Source organism: Mustela lutreola, chromosome 4 (genome assembly GCF_030435805.1).
Source record: "Mustela lutreola isolate mMusLut2 chromosome 4, mMusLut2.pri, whole genome shotgun sequence".
Taxonomy (NCBI): Eukaryota; Metazoa; Chordata; class Mammalia; order Carnivora; family Mustelidae; genus Mustela; species Mustela lutreola.
This window is the reverse complement of record NC_081293.1, coordinates 36,874,595-36,896,337: the sequence shown is the minus strand read 5'-3', so window position 1 is coordinate 36,896,337 and position 21,743 is coordinate 36,874,595. Positions and strand designations below refer to the sequence as shown.

At 41.3% G+C, this 21,743-nt stretch overlaps 1 protein-coding gene across 6 annotated transcripts in view; it reads right to left on the bottom strand.

The window, feature by feature from the left end:
• Positions 1 to 9,734: 9,734 nt before the first annotated feature.
• Positions 9,735 to 21,743, bottom strand: part of SLC16A12 (solute carrier family 16 member 12) — a 76,414-nt gene continuing 64,405 nt past the window's right edge. For 5 of the 6 annotated variants that reach the window (XM_059169517.1, XM_059169513.1, XM_059169515.1 and 2 more), the window contains 4 exons: positions 21,000 to 21,143; positions 18,905 to 19,484; positions 16,382 to 16,641; positions 11,785 to 12,541 (listed from right to left, as the gene is read on the bottom strand). In XM_059169517.1, the coding sequence (XP_059025500.1) occupies positions 12,279 to 12,541; positions 16,382 to 16,641; positions 18,905 to 19,484; positions 21,000 to 21,143 (1,247 nt within the window). In that variant the 3' untranslated portion in view covers positions 11,785 to 12,278. Of the gene's footprint in view, positions 11,469 to 11,784; positions 12,542 to 16,381; positions 16,642 to 18,904; positions 19,485 to 20,999; positions 21,144 to 21,743 lie in introns of those variants that run through there. The other variant, XM_059169518.1, reaches the window with a different exon arrangement.

Sequence of the window (21,743 nt, the reverse complement as noted above, 5' to 3'; positions counted from 1 at the left end):
GAAAATTTAATTGATAGTTTGGCCATGATGTGACTATGCCTAAATGACATCAACCATGACACAAGCAGGCCCAAGAGTGGTTCTTTTATGGACTGTGCTTATTGTTGAGATTAAAGAACACAACAGAAATATAAAATAAATTAAAATGTACCATGCTTTTGTATAATTGGTGGATTCGAAGAAATGAGAATTAATTTGACCGACAATTAGAATCCTTTGAGTAGGGGCGCCTGGGTGGCTCAGTGGGTTAAAGCCTCTGCCTTCAGCTCAGGTCATGATCTCAGGGTCATGGGATCGAGCCCCACATCGGGCTCTCTGCTCGGCAGGGAGGCTGCTTCTTCCCTCTCTCTCTGCCTGACTCTCTGCCTACTTGTGATCTCTCTCTATCAAATAAATAAATAAAATATTTAAAAAAAAAAAAAAAAGAATCCTTTGAGTAGTTCAGGGACAATAACATTATAACCCTAGGGGTGGTGGCCATGAGAATCACCTCTCAGATCTCCAGCTACAAGGATTATACTGACTGAGGTTCCCATCTGCTAAATATTGACATCCATCATTGTGTTTGCATTGAGACCATTCTTCCCAGCATGGCAGGGACACTAACTCAGGCCCTGACCTAGGAGATGTACAACTCCTCTGACAGGTGACCTAGGCTCAAGGATTCCCCATCACCCTTGCCAAGTTTTACTCAAATCTATACTGTACTCTGGGGCACCTGCCTAGCTCAGTTGGTGGAACATGCAACTCAATCTCAGGGTCATGAGTTTGAGCCTCATGTTGTCAAGATTACTTAAAAATAAAAACTAAAAAAAACCCTATCCTTTACTCTAAGATGCTTCCACCCAACTTTTCTCCTCTTTCTCCAGCACTTGGAGTGAGACCTGAATCGCAATCTGATGGCTCTCCTAGCCTCTCCTTGCTCCGATCCATTTTTTCCAACAGATGTTTCCCTAATGAATTCATCGTATACAGTCCTATATCTCTGTCTACCTTTGGAGGTAAAAATAACTCGCCCAGTGAAAGAAATGCAATTAGATGACTCTAATTGACTGTAGGGTAAATCATGTTCACCTAATATCAAATGCCATCTATTGTTTTTCGACTTTTTGGATCGGTAATATGGTTGAAGAACAGAACATAATCTTTCCACCTTGTAATATTTGAGTTGGAAAAGAAAAGGGGAAAGAGGTTAAGGGAGGGTAGAAATTAAAAAAAAAAAAAAGACTTCTTGTAAAAAGGGAAGTCAAGAGATTGAGTTATAGCTTGATGGAAGAATAAAAAAAGTTTAAATATATTATTATAAATTATAAAACTGATAAAGTAACTAAGAATTGAGTCATAACTGTCAAAGTTGGGGGGAATTAGAATAGGAGTTCTTTAAATTCAGTAATTAAATCCTCTCTTAACATAGCAGAAAATCAATAAAGTCTACATTAAATAGATCAATAGCATTATAAGCACACCACAGGCACCCACTGCAGGTTGGGATAGCATCCTCCCCCAAACCTGAACTTACTTGCTCTACCCCTCCCCACAAAACAACAGAGCTATTTTATTTATTTTTTAAATAATTACCTCTTGTTTTTGTTTTTGTTTTTTTAAAGATTTCATTCACCTATTTGACAGAGGGAGCACAAAAGGGGGAGGGGCAAAGAGAGAGGGAGAAGCAGGCTCCCCACTGAACACGGAGCCAAATGCGGGGCTCAGTCCTAGAACCTGACCTAAACCAAAGCAGACACTTAACTCACTGAGCCACCCAGGTGCCCCAGAGCTATTTTATATTTAATGGCCACACATTTTATCATGTAACTTTCTGCTCTGACACTGCCTCTTCTCTGCTTCCCCATTCCTCTCCCAGGACTAAGCCTATTGTGCGCCTCCACTTCTCTTCTTAGCCAAGGTTCTCAGAATCATTGAGATGTGCTTTCTTCTCCTCTATAGTCTCCTCTTTTCCTGTGGTCAAGCCATATACATCTCATCTGAGCCCAAACAAAACTCTCACCTTCTCTGGCAGTTTCATATTTACTAAAATAAACTTTCATTAAGCTTTTGTTGTATTTCACTATAACTGAATTTTAAAAAACAACATATAATTACTAGAAACATGCACAGAAATGCCATGTGTATATTCCCATAATTGCTCTGAACCTATGTCTCTATAAGTGATGAACTAGAATTCTCAATATCCCCTTTCATGGTGGCATCTAGACAGAATAATCAATGAGATAATGAAGGGGAGATGTGTAAGGTTTGGGAAAGCCATAGCTCATGAGAGGACATAGGTACCTCACAGATAAACTATGAAGTTCAAGCATGGATTGCTGTCACTTGAACTGAACATTGAAGACATTGAACATACTAGTCTTTCCTTCAGAGAAAGCCATTTCTGTCTAAGCTTCTTCCATTCCTACATCCGGGGTAAAACAGAGTAAGGGTAAAGAAAGAGATGAACACACAAGAGTTCAGAAGTCAGCCTGTGGAGGACTTTCCCCTCTACACATCTCTAACTAACCAGTAAAGTGCAGGAAAGCCCTAAGAAAAGGGGAATTCTAGTTTGGCCACATCTGTAGATGCTGGTGACACACGAATAACCATACAAATGCTCACACCGAATGCGCTAGGTACCAGGTACTGTTCTAAGTACATTACGTGTATTAAACTTACAAAATCCTCATGAAATCCCTATAGAAAAGCATTTTGTTCTTTCCTTTGCATGTGAATAAACTGAAATTTGAAGAAATTAAGTAAGCCCAAGATCACATAGCTGAGAAAAGGTGGAAAGGGGACTCAAACCCTAGATGTCTTATTCTAGAATCTAACATCTAACCTCTCTATAGTATTTTCAAAGTATTCTTAAAATTTGGAATGAGGGATGCGGGAAGATAGGACCAATCTTTACAGAGATCCTGGGGACAATGTTACAGAGGATCATACCAAGCTTAGACATTCCACAATCATAGGTCACCCAACACTGTTTTACATAGAGTCCCCAAATTCCCTAGAAAGAATTGTGAAAAAGAATTCGTTGTCCTCCTTAGCTGTCTTTGATGCTGGGATTAAAAGCTGCTCTGAAACCCCTGGAGAGAATGGCTTAAGAAACAAGGAACTCAGGGTGCCTGGGTGGCTCAGTGGGTTAAAGCTTCTGCCTTTGGCTCAGGTCATGATCTCAGGGTCCTGGGATCAAGTCCCACATCGGGCTCTCTGCTCAGTGGGGAGCCTGCTTCCACCTCTCTCTCTGCCTGCCTCTCTGCCCACTCGTGATCTCGGTCAAATACATAAAACCTTAAAAAAGAAAGAAAGAAAGAAAGAAATCAAGGAACTCAATTTAAGGGAGAGTTGGAGGAGTTGAATGTTGGAAAACAGAAATTTGGAATAAATTCCCTAGGAAAGGAAGTAAACCCACGTTGGAAGGCTGAAGAACCAATAAACAAGTAGAAGCCAAGACACCCAGTCCTTTGTCCTTGGGAGAAGAACTATGTCTCCCACGCTAAAGGGAATCAGAACCTTCTCCCAATGTGGAAGGCAGCACAAGAATGCAAGGAAGGAGAGTGTTGTCATAAGTTAATAGTCCTTTAAGATAGTCTGGATTTGCCTCGGGCCTTTAAGCTGTGGACTTTGTAAAATGGCTCTGAACCCTAATTCCACTGAACATTAATTTAGTGTTAAGAATAGCTTCACTTAAGGGGGTGGGATTATGGACATTGGGGAGGGTATGTGCTTTGGTGAGTGCTGTGAAGTGTGTAAACCTGGTGATTCACAGACCTGTACCCCTAGGGATAAAAATATATGTTTATAAAAAATAAAAAATTAAAAAAAAAAAAAAGAATAGCTTCACCTCTCTTCACATGCTTTCCCTTCTCCATATCTCATGAACTCCAGCAACCTTATGCTTCAATCTCATCAAAACAAACACAAAAAACAAAAACTACTTGCAGATGATTTGTACATAAAAACCCTTTATTGAGGTTTCAGAGGGAAGAATCTATTACTTAAGACTTAATATCATAGGGGTGCCTGGGTGGCTCAGCTGTTGGGCGTCTGCCTTCGGCTCAGGTCATGATCCCGGGGTCCTGGGATCGAGCCCCGCATCGGGCTCCCTGCTCGCAGGGCGGGGGAAGCCCGTTTCTCCTTCTCTCTCTCCCACTCCCTCTCCTTGTGTTCCCTCTCTCGCTGAGTCTCTCTGGCAAATAAATAAATAAAATCTTTTGAAAAAAAAAAACACAACTTAATATCATATAATCCCCCTTTTTTTATGAATGAAAGGAGGCGGGAAAGGAGAGGGTGGGAAAGAAGGAAAGAAAAGTGAGAGAGGGACTGAGAGAGAAGTAAAGGAGGAAACACCCTCAACTACTTCTTCATGTTCCTGCCTCTTGTCATGATTCTGGGCCTCACATCTTCCCTTCCTCTCTTCTCCCTCTGAAAATGCCTCCATTGTCCTTAAAGAGCATTTCAGTTGTAAGTCACCCTCACTCTCACCCACAGATCCAAGATGCGTAGCCACATTCATCAAGATGCTTAGTTCAACAAAAAGCTCTTTCCTTTTAAGACAATATACTTCCCTCTGAAGGCAATTGTTGGTAGACACAAATAGTATTCCTTCACAGTTTCGAAGGAATTACACATTTTTTAAAAAAAGATTTTATTTTATTTATTTATTTGACAGATCACAAGTAGGCAGAGAGGCAGACAGAGAGAGAGGGGGAAGCAGGCTCCTCGCTGAGCAGAGAGTCCGATGCGGGGCTCCATCCCAGGACCCTGAGATCATGACCCGAGCTGAAGGCAAAGGCTTAACCCTCTGAGCCACCCAGGCACCCCGGAATTACACATTTTTAAAGGAAATCCGATCACTGTCTCGCAATTTGTATACAATGTAATAAACATGATGTTTTATATATGTTTCCAAATTGACACAGAATACACTCCTTTAGATTACTTGGTTTCAACATTTCTCAAAATTTGACTTTCTCATACGTGTTTAAGAGTCTGTGTCTCATACTTTAATTTAACCCTTTATTAACTCAAATCAAATCAATTAACATTAGTAGGGACTAGGAAGGGAACCCAGGATGGCAATCTGGATTCCTAAGGAAGGCAAAAGGCTCAAAAAAAATTTATGTTAAATTTTACCAATGGTTATCCTTAATTAAGTCAATCAAAACCATCATTCATATTAACTTTGATACTCCACATAGAAAACTGACCTAGGCAATCAAAATGGTGAAAAACACAACACAGCATCTTTATTCCTATATTTGTACTGCAAGAAGAGGAGGATAAACGTGGGTGGGTAATGAGCAGGAACTGGAGGCTGAACGGGAAAGAAACAATCACAAACTTCAATGTTTATTCTAAGGCACCATTGTCCATTTGAACTATAATTAGAAGTCACCAAATTTTGGGAGGTGGTCTCATTAATTCCAGCAGATGGCAGTGCTGTATAACGTGTCAATTTAAAGCAAAATAAAACAAAACAAAAAACTACCTGAAGCTCTGGACCCTTTAAGAGAGAAAACTTACAAATGATTCTTTTTTATCTATTTGGGTTTCTTTTAAAGTTTTACTTATTTAAGTAATCTCTACACCCAACTTGGTACTCAAATTCACAACCCAAGATCAAGAGTGGCGTTGTCTTTCAACTGAGCCAGCCAGGCGCCCCTAAATGGTTCCTTTTTAGAGTTGAGAAATGAATATTGAGGTATAAACCCATTCTCTGAAAATTCCTGTTTTCAAATTATAGACACCAAATACAACCCCAGATCTTAGCAATACCCAAAGTTCCAGATACCCTATGGATCCCCTCATCATTAAACACAATTATTCGTGTTTAACTAGTGTTTAGTGCTCCACTGGCCTTGGGTATCTGCTGGAACCTCAGGTAGCCACATAAAGTGGCTGTCCCACTTCCCTTTCCCCTACTCCCAGCTTCTTCCCCTAGAAAGAGTAGGGGCTGATTCCAACCCATTCAGCCCCATACCTGAATTCCTTGGAATGGCCTCCAATTTCTCCAGCCCTTAATGAATTCCTCCTCTCCTAACCTCCATAGTACGCAGAGCCCTTAGCTTCAGGTCAGCATTTAACAACTTCATGGTACTGTTCCCATGGTGATGGTTTCAATTTACCAATTAGGCAATTAACTTGAAATCATGGAAGGTGCTAGGAATTTTTAATTCCCTACCATAAAAACGATATCAGATGCTGATGAGGTGCTTTAAAGATAGTCATTAATTGACTAAACCCTCCCATTAACTCTTAAAAATGTTTACAAGCATGCTAATTTTCAGTAATGCCCTTTGAGTTTGAGGCCAGCCTAGGACTGTGCAGAAGACTCCAGTCAGGGACTTCTGCTCCTGGCCAAATAGTGGTGTAGTTTTCCTGCAAAGTAAAAGCAGCTTGTGTGCTGCCTGTACCTGAAATCCCATTTTTCATGCATGAGACACAGGTGTTCCACCTCTTCCTAACGTCCCAGGGCTCCCTGTGTAAGCCCCCACCCCTAGGCCTTCTACTCAGTCTGAGCACAACAGAGCTTTCTAATTAAGCCTGTTTGGGTTGAACACAGTCATACCATTTTTAGTTTCAGGCCTCAATTAAAAGTTTTAGTTATTTACTTTATTTCTACCAACTCTTCTCTTTGCTACCTTTATTTGCTTTTCCAAACCTGAGTGCCACTCAGTGCTCTGAAGCTCCTACTAATCCTGGGACACATCTCACCAGGTGTTTTATTTAGGCCCACAGATTATAATTATCTAACATAGTGTATCCATTCTGGGGCCAAGAGCAACTTCAAGCACACCCAACCCTTCAATCAGCCCCAGTTCTAGGTGTGTTAAATTCTCATTAGCAGTTTCTTCATTCATTCATTTACACACCAAGTATTTGTCCAGTGCCTGCTATATTTTAGGCACTGGACTGACTAGTGAAGAGTCAGTATGATCCCTAGCCTCAGAAAGCTTGTGGTTTTGTGGAGGAGACGACATTTTAAGTAAATGCACACATGAATATTAATTATAACTAAAATATATTCTTTAAAGGAAAAGAACGGAATGTTATGAGAATGTTATGTGTGTCGTGATAGTGGTGATATAGAATTTAGATGGGGCAGTGGTTACAGACGGGCTGTCTAGAAAGTGATGTTTAAATTGTACCCCAAAAGTTGAGAAGTGAGCACACTGAAGGATCAACATAGGCAAAAATGACCCGGGGAACCTACCGAGAAGGTCACTGGCAGCAAGAGTGCAGCCCAACATCAAGTCTGTAAGTTAGGCAGGAGCTACACCCTGATTGACCTTGGAGACCAGGGTTGGTACTGAAGGCTCATACCAGACCTGTAACTTATGATTCTAAAATAGGCTCTCCTCGACGGCTGAACGTTGAAACTGAAGTCAGATGTCCAAATTCTTCCACCCCTGCCTGAGCAGGGGCTGGCAAATTTAGATCCAGAGGCTCTTTCAGAGTCTGCTGGAATCTCAGGTAACCACATATCCCTTTGCCTCCTTCATATCTTCTTCCCCACCCTGAACCACACCCAGACTCTGCTCAGGTCCCTGTTGTAGAAACAAGTACTTTGGGAATGAGAATATATATGTCTTCACCATTGCTAGGACTGGGGCTTCTCATTCTTGAACCATTGTGTCAGTGGGAAAAGACCTAACTTGCCATCGCAAAAGAAAGAATTTTATAATGTTAATTTTAAATTAATTCTAATTAACTTATTATTATTTAATTATTAATTAAAATTAATTTCAAAATGTTAATTTTAATGTCTTTTAATGCCACTTTATATCTTAAGTCGATTACACATTAACTCCTTAAAAATAACATGCTTTTTATTTAATTTTAGACCAATCCTAGGTCCAGACTCCACAAAGAACCCCTGACACTTAAATAATTAAGAATAATAATGAATGGGGGTGCCTGGGTGGCTCAGTGGGTTAAGGCCTCTGCCTTCGGCTCAGGTCATGATCCCAGAGTCCTGGGATCGAGCCCCGCATCGGACTCTCTGCTCAGCAGGGAGCCTGCTTCCCTCTCTCTCTCTCTCTGCCTGCCTCTCTGCCTACTTGTGATCTCTGTCTGTCAAATGAATAAATAAAATCTTTTAGGAAAAAAAAAAAAGAAGAAGAATGAATGTAATAATCATCACTCTTTTCCAGAATTCAAAAGCACTTTTCACTTATTTGACACCTTCTTAAGCTAGAGGAAGATAAATCACATCAGGCCTGGGGAGAGAAGAAGGAAGAGTTGCAACTTGTAATTCAGACACCCAAAGTCCACAGAAAGAAAGGGGACCCAATCAGCTTCCTAATGATGTGGTTCTTTAACAAGTGATACCAGCCGCCTGTACCCTCTGCTTGCGTGAATAAATTATTCTTGCCAGGTTCGGTTATTCCTTGACAGCTGAAGGAAGACATGTCCTGTCAGCTTCATCAAGGGAGAGGGTAAAGGTAGATAATTGTAGATGTTATGGGATGGTTATGTCAAGTTCATTTTACTGTACATTTTTGTACATTTGAAAATTTCCATAATAAAATGTTTTATTTTAAACGTTAGTCTTTTTATTGTGATTGAATATTTCTAGATTCCCTCTCTCAAATATTTCTCTGTGTTATGGAACCAAATCCCAGTCATCTCTCACTGGTAGCTGCTCTGGCAACAGTTATAAAAATCTATTGTTTGGAGTACCCGGGGGCTCAGTTGGTTAAGCATCTGCCTTGGGCTCAGATCGTGATCTTAGAGTCCTGGGATTCAGTCCTGCTTTGGGTTCCCTGCTGAGTGGAGAGTCTGCTTCTCCTTCTCCCTCTGCCCCTCCCCCCCCATACTCGTTCTCTCCATCAAAGAAATAAATAAAATCCCTTAAAAAAAATCTTTTAAAATCTATTGTTTGGTGGAGTTAGAAAAAAATAAAGACTCAAACTTTGAAGTATGAGAAGGAAAACTCAGCTATCTACCTTGAGTTCACACTATTTCAATTCAATAAGCAATTTCAGAATTAGAATCAAGACCAGGAAGGTGAGTGCCAGATAGACATTACCATCTTTGTCACCACTGGGCAATGGTACAGGCACTTAGAAAAAAAATTCAATTCTTGGCTGAGAAAGCATGATTCTGGTAATGCAGAAGAAAGAACTCTCTTTTGAGACAAAGTGTGCTTCCCAACCTTCTCCCTGCTATACATACATAAATGCCCCCAAAGAGAGGCCTGGATCAATAAAAAGCAAATTAAACCACTTAGCTGGAAGTGATGGTCTTGATAGAACCAGACTCTTGGGAAAACTCTTGGAAATTTCCATTCTAGAATCTTCCCATTTATACGAACTGGGAGAGGAAGCATAATCCGAAGGATTTTATCTTTCCAAAGGAGGGTCTGTTTCCAAATGGCTTTTTGAACACACATAAGAAGAAAACCCAAGGCAGGTTCCAGCCATACACAGCTTCCTAGCTTTACAGGATTTCACTGGAGCCAGAGGAATGCAGTGGCCACTTGATGCCTCAGTTTCCACATTTATCAAATGGTGATAATATAGGTTATTATGGGAATTAAATAAGACAATATGTAGGAAGTACTTAGCACAGTAGCTAATGCATTGGAAGTACTCAATAAATGGGTTTGGCTTTTGTAAATTATTTGATTGTTTACCACATCTTTATATGCTAGCTACATTTTAGCATAATTCAGACAAGCCCATTCACCATTCAATCCAAGCCCATGTACAGGAAAAAAAAATATTTTTCCAAACACAAATATAAATTCACTTTATTATGCTTTTGAAATAAGAAAATATTAGCATAAATATCCGATCTATTAGTAAAATCTCAATCTGAAAAGAAGGCCCAATGGTACAATGTATCTATAGAAGTTAGTTTCTTTGCTTTTCTATCAATTTCAAAGTAGAACTTGAAGTGATATAAAGTAATATTTAAGATGTTGAATCATCACACCACAATCTTGTTCTTGATTCCACAAAATACCTCATTCCACAAATTCCTCCCTTTTGAAATAAACAGTATAGGCACATGGAACCTTAACAGTAACATTTTGTGAAGTCAGACAATGATAGACTCTAAAAATCTACATTTTCCTTGCTGGTTTTCTAAAAATGTTGCTCCAAAAGGGAATTAAAATATAAATTTATGCATGTATAAAGTAAAATATCTGAATTATTTTATATAAAATTTTAAAAGCTCTGGTTTCTATACTCATTTTTCATGAATACTTATAATACTTTAGAGAAATTATATTGCAGAGCTGGATAAACAAAATTTTACTGTGATCACCAGGAAAAAGTATGTATAAGAATATTTATAACTATATTTCAAAAAATCTTTAGGCTTGAAGATTCAAGAAATGACATTTAGTGTAAAGTGGTACTCCAAACACACATAAGTTCATTTAACTTTGACTTTTTTACAGATATTTTCCAAATCTTGTTTTTAAATTGCAAGTGACAAAGTAAATGGGTTCAAAACTACAGTCTTGGGGCGCCTGGGTGGCTCAGTGGGTTAAGCCGTTGCCTTCGGCTCGGGTCGTGATCTCAGGGTCCTGGGATCGAGCCCCGCATCGGGCTCTCTGCTCTGCAGGGAGCCTGCTTCCTCATCTTTCTCTGCCTGCCTCTCTGCCTACTTGTGATCTCTCTCTGTCAAGTAAATAAATAAAATCTTAAAACAAAAACAAACAAAAAAAAAACTACAGCCTTAAACTAAGTAAAACAGATAACAGGCAACATTCAAATTTATCTTTGGAAAACAACTATGAAATACTACAGCTTTCTTCCATTAAATCAAGGCAGTATTTCATTCTGAAAGCAATGTATTAATATGTAATTTCATGAAGTAATCCAGTTATAGGCAAAGACTTGCTGAACATGCCTAGTCAACCTAAGATCTTCCTCAGTGCAGGCCTCTGGAGGGACAATGGATAAAATGGACTTCGGGGTCAAAATATTTCTTTGAGGCTCAGATTTTAAATTTTTCCATAGTTAAAATCCCCCTTCAACGGTGTAACTTGCTTCTAATTTACAGGTATGACACAATTTGGGGATGCAAATGGTTGGAGACAAGCCAGCAGATCTGGCCTTTCTCTTCTTTCCCATGTCCTCCCTCTGAAAAGTAAGAAATTACTCCAAACTGTAGGAAAACAGAGTACTTGAGAATGAGTAAATTATTCTAATCCAATGAGCAAAGGTACATAAACAAGTTCTATGAACTATAAAGTGTCACAGCATTAGCCTTCTTAAGCTTCTCTTCCCTCTCCCCCGACCAAAGCTCTAATTAATGAGCACTGGGATGCTCAGCCGAATCCCTAAAGCCTTCTCACTCAGGTGAAGAGGCCCAAGTTAGAATCAAGTTTCTAATGATTATCCATAAAAAGATAAAAACTTAACCCAGGGAGAAAGGAATCTCACCTTTAGAATATTTTTCAGGCTAACCTCCCAAGTTTCTGTTTTGGGTAATGATGAACCGAAATGTCTGATCTGAAAAAAAAAAACCTCCCATCAGAGACCTGCTGATTCAAGAATTCAATTCCTGCCCAGCTGGAATTCTGCCAACACTTTCAGTTCCTGGCAGGACTGTGTGTACAATTCAAATAAAAGCTTTGTTTCTAAAGAAAAAAAGGGGGAGAGAAGTGTTGGTGTTAACATGTCAGGTAAGATTTAGAAATCACCCTTGTGACTTGCTGTATTCTGTTAAATTCAGTATTATATTAACAGATGTGGTGCCTAATCAGAGCGGAGGGGCTCAGCCTTAGGAAGAAGCCTTCTGTGGAGGTGGGAGGTGAAGATGTCACTAGGGCTTTACACGGAGTTGTTGAAGAACGCTTTAGATTCTGCAAAAGGCAGTGATTAATACAGACCCCTTTCTCCAAGAAAGCATCAAGTGAGCACATCTAACATGCCATTGTTTCCGTTTCCATTCTGAGGGAGTCAGACAGAGGGGCAGAGTTGGCAACAAAGCTTTCCAATGTCATCTGCTTTGGTCATGCTTCGAAATTACCCCCAGTTACAGCGAATTATAGCAGCTCCGTCCTAACATTCTCCATAGAGTGATGCTCATTGCCTGAAAGGTACAAGTTCGACTGTGAATACAAATCACAAATGAGGAAACTCTGAGCCAGTCCAACTTGCTTTGTTATTTGGTATTTCCCCTATAAACGTTAATAAAATAATAACAATAATTTCCTCGGAAGGCAATGTCTCTGCCAAAATTAAATGTTTCCGAGACACGTGCAGTCCAGTGGTCCCACCTCTCTCAGCCCTGAAGATTCCCAGGCTCAAGGCCATGGGTCATGTGGGGTTGGAACCAGGCACTGTCAGAGCCACACACTGATCATCTTTGTGATCTAACTCTCTTGCTACAGAGTAAGCCACCGATCTATTGGTCCATAGCTGCAGCTTGGGATCCGATTCCTTGGCAAGGAACTGCAGCTGGGTTTTTTTCCTCTTCTTTACGAGTCTAGCAAAGCCAAGCAACACCGAACTGAATATCATTGAAAATCCACAGAGAAGAAATGCCGCCGTGTAGCTGCCAGTCGTATCGACAAGCCATCCTGTAATAAGCAAACACAAAATTACATTGTTGAGTGTAAAATCCAATTATTTACGTGCTCCCAAATCTAATGCTTTCTAATGATAATAAACACTAGGTTGCTAGCACCACCATCATAGTTTTGACACACAAAGCTGATCTAAAAATATTGTGCAGCAACTGAAAACTGCATTCTGTTTTCTAGGAAAACACATAAAACAGATTGTTGTTCTGTAAAGTACTTGGAGCAGTGTCCAAGTACTTGGAGATCACACAACAAATATTATTATTAATACCAGCAAGTATGGAAGAAAAGATAAAAATAGTGTCATTCAGGGGTGCCTGGGTGGCTCAGGTCATGATCCCAGGGTCCTCAGATCGAGCCCCACATTGGGCTCTCTGCTCAGCGGGGAGCTTGCTTCCCTTCCTCTCTCTCTGCCTGCCTCTCTGCCTACTTGTGATCTCTCTCTGTCAAATAAAAAAATCTTTTAAAAAATCTTTAAAAAGATCTTTAAAAAATCTTTAAAATCTTTTAAAATCTTTAAAAAAATAGTGTCATTCAAATTACTGAGTCGGGATCATTTATGTTTGTTGTATAATTGTACCGAATGTTAGTAGTATTCCCAGTACCCACATACTGTCTATCCTGAGTAACATAACATGCTTCTGGATAAAGCAGAATTCAAATTTTCAGTTGGATCCAGTCACTGTACCCTGGGCAGTTTGAAATCAGACCTTTGGGCCACCATAGAAGTTGCCAATGCAAACTGCACCTCGTATCACCGGGTATCATTTTGCAATCATGGGTTTTTCTTTCCCCCTTTATTTCTTCTTGCAACAAATTAATATCAATAGCTATTCCACCTCAAAATTTTGAGGAGGACCAGGTATATGATATGCAAAACATGGGCCACAAGGATCAGAGAATCAATGGGGTCAAATTAGACCTCGGCAGGCAATTATTTTCTGATTAAAAAGTTAAAAAAAAATTCCTCTAAATTGGGGTGCCTGGGTGACTCAGTTGGTTTTGTCAGGTCACAATCTCAGGGTCATGGGGGTAAGCCCCACATCAGGCTCTGCATTCAGTGAGGAGTCTTCTTGAAGATTCTCTCCCTCTCCCCCTCCTTCCTCTCATGTTCTCTCTCTCTCTTTCTAAAATAAATAAAACAAATCTTTTAAAAAAGTGCTCTAAACTTAAATCCACTGGGAAGGCATATGATTTTACCTTTCACCCACTTCAATTCATTAGTCAAAAATGTTATGTCGAGGGGCGCCTGGGTGGTTCAGTTGGTTAAAGCCTCTGCCTTCAGCTCAGGTCAAGATCCCAGGGTCCTGGGATCAAGCCCTGTATCGGGCTCTCTGTTCGGCGGGCAGCCTGCTTCCCCCTCTCTCTGCCTGCCTCTCTGCCTACTTGTGATCTCTCTCTCTGTCAAATAAACAAATAAATAAATAAATAATCTCTTAAAAAATGTTATGGAGAAATTGTTATAAGCCCCACAAAGTTTCCTACAATTCACAGTATCTCAAATATTTTAGTTATTGTGGGATTTACTTATGCATATATTTCGGTAGCACCAAACAGAAGAGACTGAGTTGTCATTTTAAAGGTAATTAAATAAATGGTAAGATTCTCCAATGCCTGACAATAAGTATAATGTCTGATTTGCCAAAGGAAGGCCACAGATTGAAAAAAGATCTAGGAATTCCAATTTCATTGATGCACTGTGACTTTTTAAAAGAATTACAGAATTATACTGCTCCTAAAGGTTGGTGAACACAAAAATTGGCTATGGAGGGAGGATGTGGGGACACTTTGGGAAACTGCCTCCAAAATGACCCCCCAAAAAACATTTTGGGGCACGTCCCAAAATGAAGCATTAAACATGTAGCCCAATATCACCAGTTTAAACTGACCAGGATATTTTATCCACAGCTCTGAAGCAACCAGATTGCCCCCCAGTGTGCTTCTTTAGCAATCACTAGAGTTTGGAAATAATTCAAAACTTTTTATTCACAATATCAGTTAAAGCAGAAATCCTGCCTTCTTCAAAAATTCCCTTCCTTTCTTCTAAGCACATGTTTGGCTCGTTTCTTTTTTGCCTATTTTCAGAGACCTTCACTCTCTTAGTTTTAGTTTAGGCAGGTGATAAAATCAGAACCAATTATTTGCGGGGCACCTGGATGGCTCAGTAGGTTAAGGGGCCACCTTTGGTGCAGGTCAAGGTCCAGGAGTCCCAGGATCAAGCCCTGCATCAGGTTCCCTGTTCAGTGGGGAGTCTGCTTCTCCTCCTGCCCCTCACCCTATCCTTGGGCTTGCGCACTCACTCTCTAATAAATAAAAAAGCTCTTTTAAAAAAAGAACCAACTGGGGTGCCTGGGTGGTTCAGTGGATTAAGCCGCTGCCTTCGGCTCAGGTCATGATCTCAGTGTCCTGGGATCGAGCCCCACATCGGGCTCTCTGCTCAGCAGGGAGCCTGTTTCCCCCTCTGTCTCTGCCTGCCTCTCTGCCTACTTGTGATCTCTCTCTCTGTCAAATAAAATAAATAAAATCTTTTTTAAAAAAATAAAAAATAAAAAACAAAAAAATAAAAAAAGAACCAATTATTCTCAATCTTTACTGTGCGTGAGCTTTACAAGAAAGCTGATTCAGAATGTAGATTCCTGGAAAGATTCAGATCACAAAGGAGGATCAAGGAATCTGTGTTTTGTTACAAGGGCCCCAAGGGGTTTGGACGCAGGGGGTCCCAGAACTTCCATTTTGAGAGACACTGGTCTAGACCACATTCTCCGGGAAGGAGGGAGGGACTCTGACCTGTTTGTTGCCATAGTAGTGCCAACAGAAATGCTGGTGCACACAAGCAATAAATAGTTGTCAAATCACTTGTTCAATCATGCTTTAAATTTCTATAGCATTTGACGGTTCACAAACCATTCTAGATGCTTAATCTGATAATCCCCAAATCTTTAAATCCAAATCTGGCCTCCCTCTAAAGCTCAGATTTCATCTTTAAACAGCTCTGTTGGACATTTTATTGGGTATTTCAGATATCTGAATATTTCTAAACTTTTAATTCATTGTTTTTTCTGGCAAAGCCATTTTTTCCAGCTTCCTTATTTCTTTCAACCATGCCATTATTTTCTAAGTTATCTTTGTGTTTTCTCCTCCCTCACTCCCACATGCTAAATTCAGTTGATTTTTCCCCCCAATACTTCCTCTTTGCCCTAAGAGCTCATTTCTATTTCTGCTGCAGCAGCCCGAATGTAGGTCTCTATCAGTTTGATTCTGAACTATTAGAATGGAATCCTAACTGCTCCTCCCCTAATTACCAGGTCAATTGCTAGGTCCCAGTTTCTAAAATATACTCTCTACCATATTACCCCTTTACACAAAACCCATAATATTATCCAGAGTCTCTGAAGAATATAGGGCCCTTTTGGCTCCTTTGGCTGGCACTCCAGGCACTCCACTGTGACATGCTCACTTACCATTTCAGCCTCACTGCCTGCTATCCCCAAGTGGAACCCTGTACTCCCTCTAAACTTCCCTCTACATGTGCCTGACTTGTTTACAAGTTTTGAACAGCTGCTCCATTCCATTACTCCCGTCATTAGTGTGGAAGGGAATCAGGACCCTAATTTTGGATTTTTTCTTTTCAAGTTGGCTAAGGTCTCCATTGGCTGGAAGAAAGTTATAAAACAAGGATATAAGTAAGACCATGATATTCTGATGGCTCTTGAATCCCTTTCTCTTTCACTCTTCCCAACTTATTTTCTAATCCTCATTGTCTATGCATGAGTTCACTGTTTTCACATTGGTATGACAAACAGAAGAGGTGGTTGGGGGATCTCTCCGGAAACTTACCTGCAATGGGCGGGCTCACCAGGTATGGCACTGCATGAAGGAAGTATACCACACCGAGCGCTGAGGACAAAGAAGTGGTCCCCACTATTTCTGCAGTCACTACAGGGATCAGAGTCACGTAGGCACCATCAAAGTAGCCAAAGGTACAAGAGAAAGGCACGAGCAGGGGAAAGCTCTGAAGCATTGGGAGGCAGAGATAGCAGAGCCCATCTAGTCCCACGGCAAAGAGGTAGCAGACATACCGGTAATTCTTCAGGCACCTGTGGATTTGAAGATCGAGAATGAGGGTAGTATGCACGGGTTCTATCCGAGAGCTTTAGAACCATGCCCCCCGCCCCCAGCAATAAGCATCGTTGTTACTTATAGAGAAGGCTTCCCATGGTTATCTATGTTGTCTGCCTATCATTCTTTCTGGTATACGGAGACACAGAATGCATCTTCCCAGGAAACATGGTATGGCAGAAAGTAGCATACCCTCTGAAGTTAGAAAGATGGGAATTTTGAATCCAACTCTATACCTCCTAATGGCTCACTTCTAATCTCAATTTCTTTAGCTATAAAATGGGACTGTTACCAATCTTGTTAGGGTTACTCTAAGGATAGTTCTAAAATAACAGGTACAGTATCAGGAAGCTAACATTTCCTAGTAGCCTATCCTACTAGATGTTTTCAAATAGGATATCCACTGGTATGTGGTACGTCATATATGCTCAAAAACCCAGCATAGGGGCACCTGGGCTCCTAGGTGGCTCAGTTGGTCAGGAGTCTGCCTTTGGCTCAAGTCATGATCCCTGGGTCCTGCGATCAAGCCCTGCATCGGGACCTTTCCCCTCTTCCTCTCCCCTTGCTTGTTTTCCCTCTCACTGTGTCTCTCTGTCAAATGAATAAATAAAATATTTTAAAAACCCCAGCATATAAAAGGGAGAAGCTAGCATATGAAGACATTAAAATGCTTTACCAAAGACTATGAAGGTCTTGTACGAGGACCAAGTCTTATTTTGAGCCCTCCCCAGTGGTACTTCCATTACACTTTCCCTCTCTAGCTCCAAACTCATCATTGTTACCAAATGGCATTGATACCATCATTATTACAAAGACTCAGTATAATATCAGCACCAGCAGTTTATACTTTACAAACAGTTTTCAACCTACCATCTCACAAAATGCTAAGGGTTAATAGAAAAATATTGCACTGGCCTGTTTTGCCGATGAAGACCCTTAAGGATCTGAGGGTTAGTGATTTTCCCTAGCTCACAGGGATAATAAGGGGGCAGAGTCAGTGCAAGAACTTATGTCTCACGTATCTCTGACTTCATACACCTCTATCAAACCTACACTGGGCTACTTCTTTGTTGAGTTGATTGTCCAGGCATATGCCCCTGCTCTCTGCTCTTTTCCTTACCCACTACATTTTTGGAATTAATTTTAAATATTCATAGCCCAGGAGAACGGCAGTGGAGCCCTGGTTAATTACCAAAGACATAATACAGGATCATTGCTCTCCCACTTCATAGCTCAAGTGTGAAGAGTCCGTTTAGGAGAAGAGGAGGATCTTGCTCTCTTCAATCCTAGTAGATAAGCATTAGCTGAAGAAACCACTTAGTGGATTTCTGACAACTGTGATTCCCAAACTTAAAATTATAATGAAAGTATTTGCTCTTTGAATTGTCAAACACAAATATGTGCCTAGAGATCATGCATGATTATTGCCCCGGTCTTTCTGCCTGGACTGAGTTCTGCTCCTCTCTCCATTGCCAGCCAGCCTCTGGGGTCATTAAAAAATAACTAAAACCACAACACCCAGCCTGAGGACAGACTTGGCTTGGGATGAAATTAAATTTGTCACCAGAACTTGTAGTTACCACAGGTTTCGGCCACTTAGACTTATCCACTCTCCCAAACCATCTAGAACAGCGTTTGGGCAACTATGGCCAAATCCACCCCACTACCTGGTTTTTGCACTCTCTATGAACTAAGAATGGTTTTCTATTTTTGAGTGGGCTGGAAAAAAATAAAAAGAACACGATTATTTTGATACATAAAAATTATATGAGAAATTAAAAGTTCAGTATCCGGGGGCACCTGGGAGGCTCAGCGGGTTAAGCCTCTGACTTCCGCTCAGGTCCTGGGATAGAGCCCTGCATCAGGCTCCCTGCTGAGCAGAGAGCCTGCTTCCCCTTTTCTCTCTCTGCCTGCCTCTCTGCCTACTTGTGATCTGTCTGTCAAATAAATAAATAAAATCTTTAAAAAAATTATTTAAAAATTTCAGTATCCATAAGTAAAATCCTACTGGTGCACCATCACTTGCATTTGTCTGTATAGGGTCTACAGCTGGTTTGTGCTATGACCGCAGAGTTGAATAACTGTGATCACATGACCCACAGAGCCAAAAATGTTTACTCTCTAGCCCTTTACAGAAAATGTTTGCCGACCTCTCACTGGAAGAACAAGCAAGGATGTTGCTTTCAGATATGGAAAACTTCCCCCTGGTAGGGAACCAGCTGTGGTCTCAAAGGATTTTACCTTCTGTCAGTTAGCCATCCGAATGTGATATTGCCAACAATGTCAATCACCCCGAGTATGGACATAAGGAAAGCGGCTTGCTGGTGACTCACTCCAACACTCACAGCGTAAGGTACCAAGTACACAAAGAGAGGACTGCAGCCATAAGCCATAAAGAGAACAGAGATGGCTAACACGACAAAGTCTGACATCAGTAAAAAACTGTATTCCTGCTGCAAAGAGCAACAGAGGCAGGTCTGCACCCATTTTTTAGTCAAAGTGGAACAGGGAGCCACTCGCTTGAAGTCTTGTTTCTGAGTTCTACTGATGGGGTTCCGCTCTGGAGTCGTCTGGTCCTCTTTCAGGGTAATGGGCCGCATCAAGGCACCGCAAACACAGAGATTCAGAACGAAGCCCCCGAGGATGAGTAAGGCTCCCCGCCAGGAAAACTGTTCGATAAGGAGCTGAACCACCGGGGCCAGAATGAAGGTGCCGATGCCGCTTCCGGACATGGCGATCCCGTAAGCCAGGGCTTTCCGTCTGCTGAAATACTTGCCGACCATGGCAATCGCTGGAGAATAACAGAGTGCAAATCCAAGACCTAAGGATGGAGAGAAGTCCATGAGTGCTGGCACGCCATGAACAGCCAATGAAAGAAAATATTTCAGAATAAATTTATTTGGATGAAGGAGAATCTGGCCTTCTGTCAAACCCTCTGAAAACTATTTTCTACACCAAGCTGCAGGGGAGTCTTCCCCAACCAGTCATCCACAGTTGGGAAAATACAGCATATATATGACTTTCTTCTTGGGAAGAAACCCTCAAGGGATATGGCTTCTTAAAATGCAATGAAGAACTTTAAAACTGAATTTGAATTAACTAGAAAATCAGGATAATGCTGACCTAGAGAAACTTATTCTCCCCATCAACGAATCTTTTTATCTTAAGTTATCCAGAGAATTAACTCAACTTTTCATGGCCTATGAAAACACAACTCTGATCGTCAGGACTACTCTGGAATTTGGGTTTCAACAGCATATACGGCCCCGTGAAATTCCAGGGTAATTTCACATGATTGGGAAACGTCATGCCAGCTTTATACATGGATTTTGCATATAGATAGAGTAACTTGAAAATAGTCCTTAAAGTCAGGGGAAAGCCTCTGAAAGGTTTTCAGCTTCAATTCCTTTTAAGTCAAGAAATTCTAAAAGGGAGTCAACCCCTGGGAATTCATGGCATCCAAATGGAAAAACAGAACCACCGTCAGCTCCCTTTTCCATCCGTACTGCAGGGTGACCAATGATCCTGATTTGCCGGGACTGGTAGGTTTCCTGGAGATGAGGTTTTCAGTGCTACGACCAGGGCCCTCCTTGATAAACTGAGATGCCTGGACACCCTAGCAGCTGGGCCTTTTAGACACATTTTCTTAGCCGACAGAGCCAGATTTATAAAATCACTATGAGATTATGGCTTTTATTGGCCAGATCACGCTACCTGCTATGGCACGGTGCGCAGACTGTGAGTTAGTGCTAATCCAAGTCGCTCTGAGTGATGGGGCATATTGCCACTCCAGTGCCACCAACTGATCCCACCTTGATGCCAAGCAGTCCCCTTAGCATCTGATTTATGGATGCACATGGATTTCTTTTCTTCCTGCAGGGTTCATTGTAATTCTCTAAAGTGTACTTCCATGACATTGAGAGAAACCCCCACTTACTGGACAGTGATCTTCACTATAAAGCAGGGCCGACTCAGGTCGTCAGAGGTAGTATTTTTAGTTCTTGGCAAAGATGTTGGGAGAATGGTCACTGCTGAAAATATATGTTGCCCTGGCTAATCACTCATTGCTTCCGAGTACTGAATCTCACCATGCTCTGCTGCCCAAGGGGAAGCCAGCAGTTACTTTTATCATGCAGCTGGTACATTTTCAGTACCAGCTGCAGTACAATCAGCTGGATTTCCAGCTCTTTTAACTGCTAGGTTAGGTAAGCATAAACAAGGTCAGCTAAACGGTGCATCTAGCAAGATGAATATTTTATGGATTACAGTTCTGTGGATGTGCTTAACAAAAATTGAATGGGGGTGGGGCGAGATAAGGGGTACCAAGTGCCCTTACCTGTCAGAACTCCCAGAGTGAGGTAGAGATGCTTCAGATTGGTGGCGAATGAGCCCAGGATGAGACCAGTAGAGGCCAGCAAGCCACCCAGCATGATTCCCACTTGGCAGGATAAGTGGTTACTGACAACACTCCCAAGCGGCGCTTCAAAAGCAATAATAAATGGGTTTAACAGAAGGGCCTTGAGGGTACTGCGAGAAGACTGTGGTGTTGCATCGGCAAAGCCGAGAATGATGGGCCTTTACAGCATCAAGCCTGTCCTGCTCATTCTATGGATTTGGTCACTGAGGAAAGAGGAAACGACTTGTCCATAGTCACACAGAGAACAGGTAGCAAAGCTGGAATTAGGACAGGGTCTGCTGACTTGCTTTTCGCGGCCCCCTCACTTCATTCTCTTACCGTTATAATCCCAGGGCTCTGGGGTGCTTTTTGAACAGTGAATCAGCTCCTTATTTAAATTAGTTATCACCTGGACTGGGATGTACCTTGTATGTTTTATATGGTTTTGATCATGCACCAATAGCAATAATTACGGCAGTCAGCTGGCAGGGAAGGAAAGTGGACACTGTGGCTGGCAGTGCTAGGCAGGGAAGGCCAGGGAAAGAGACCACAGACACATTTCACAATCTGGTACTGTTTTTAGGCTTTAGGAAACTCTGTGGATGAGAAATCAAATGCTTCACGTCCACGATGATATTTTGGTTGGCCTCCCTCTACTTTGTAGAGGTTTAACAATGTGTCAGA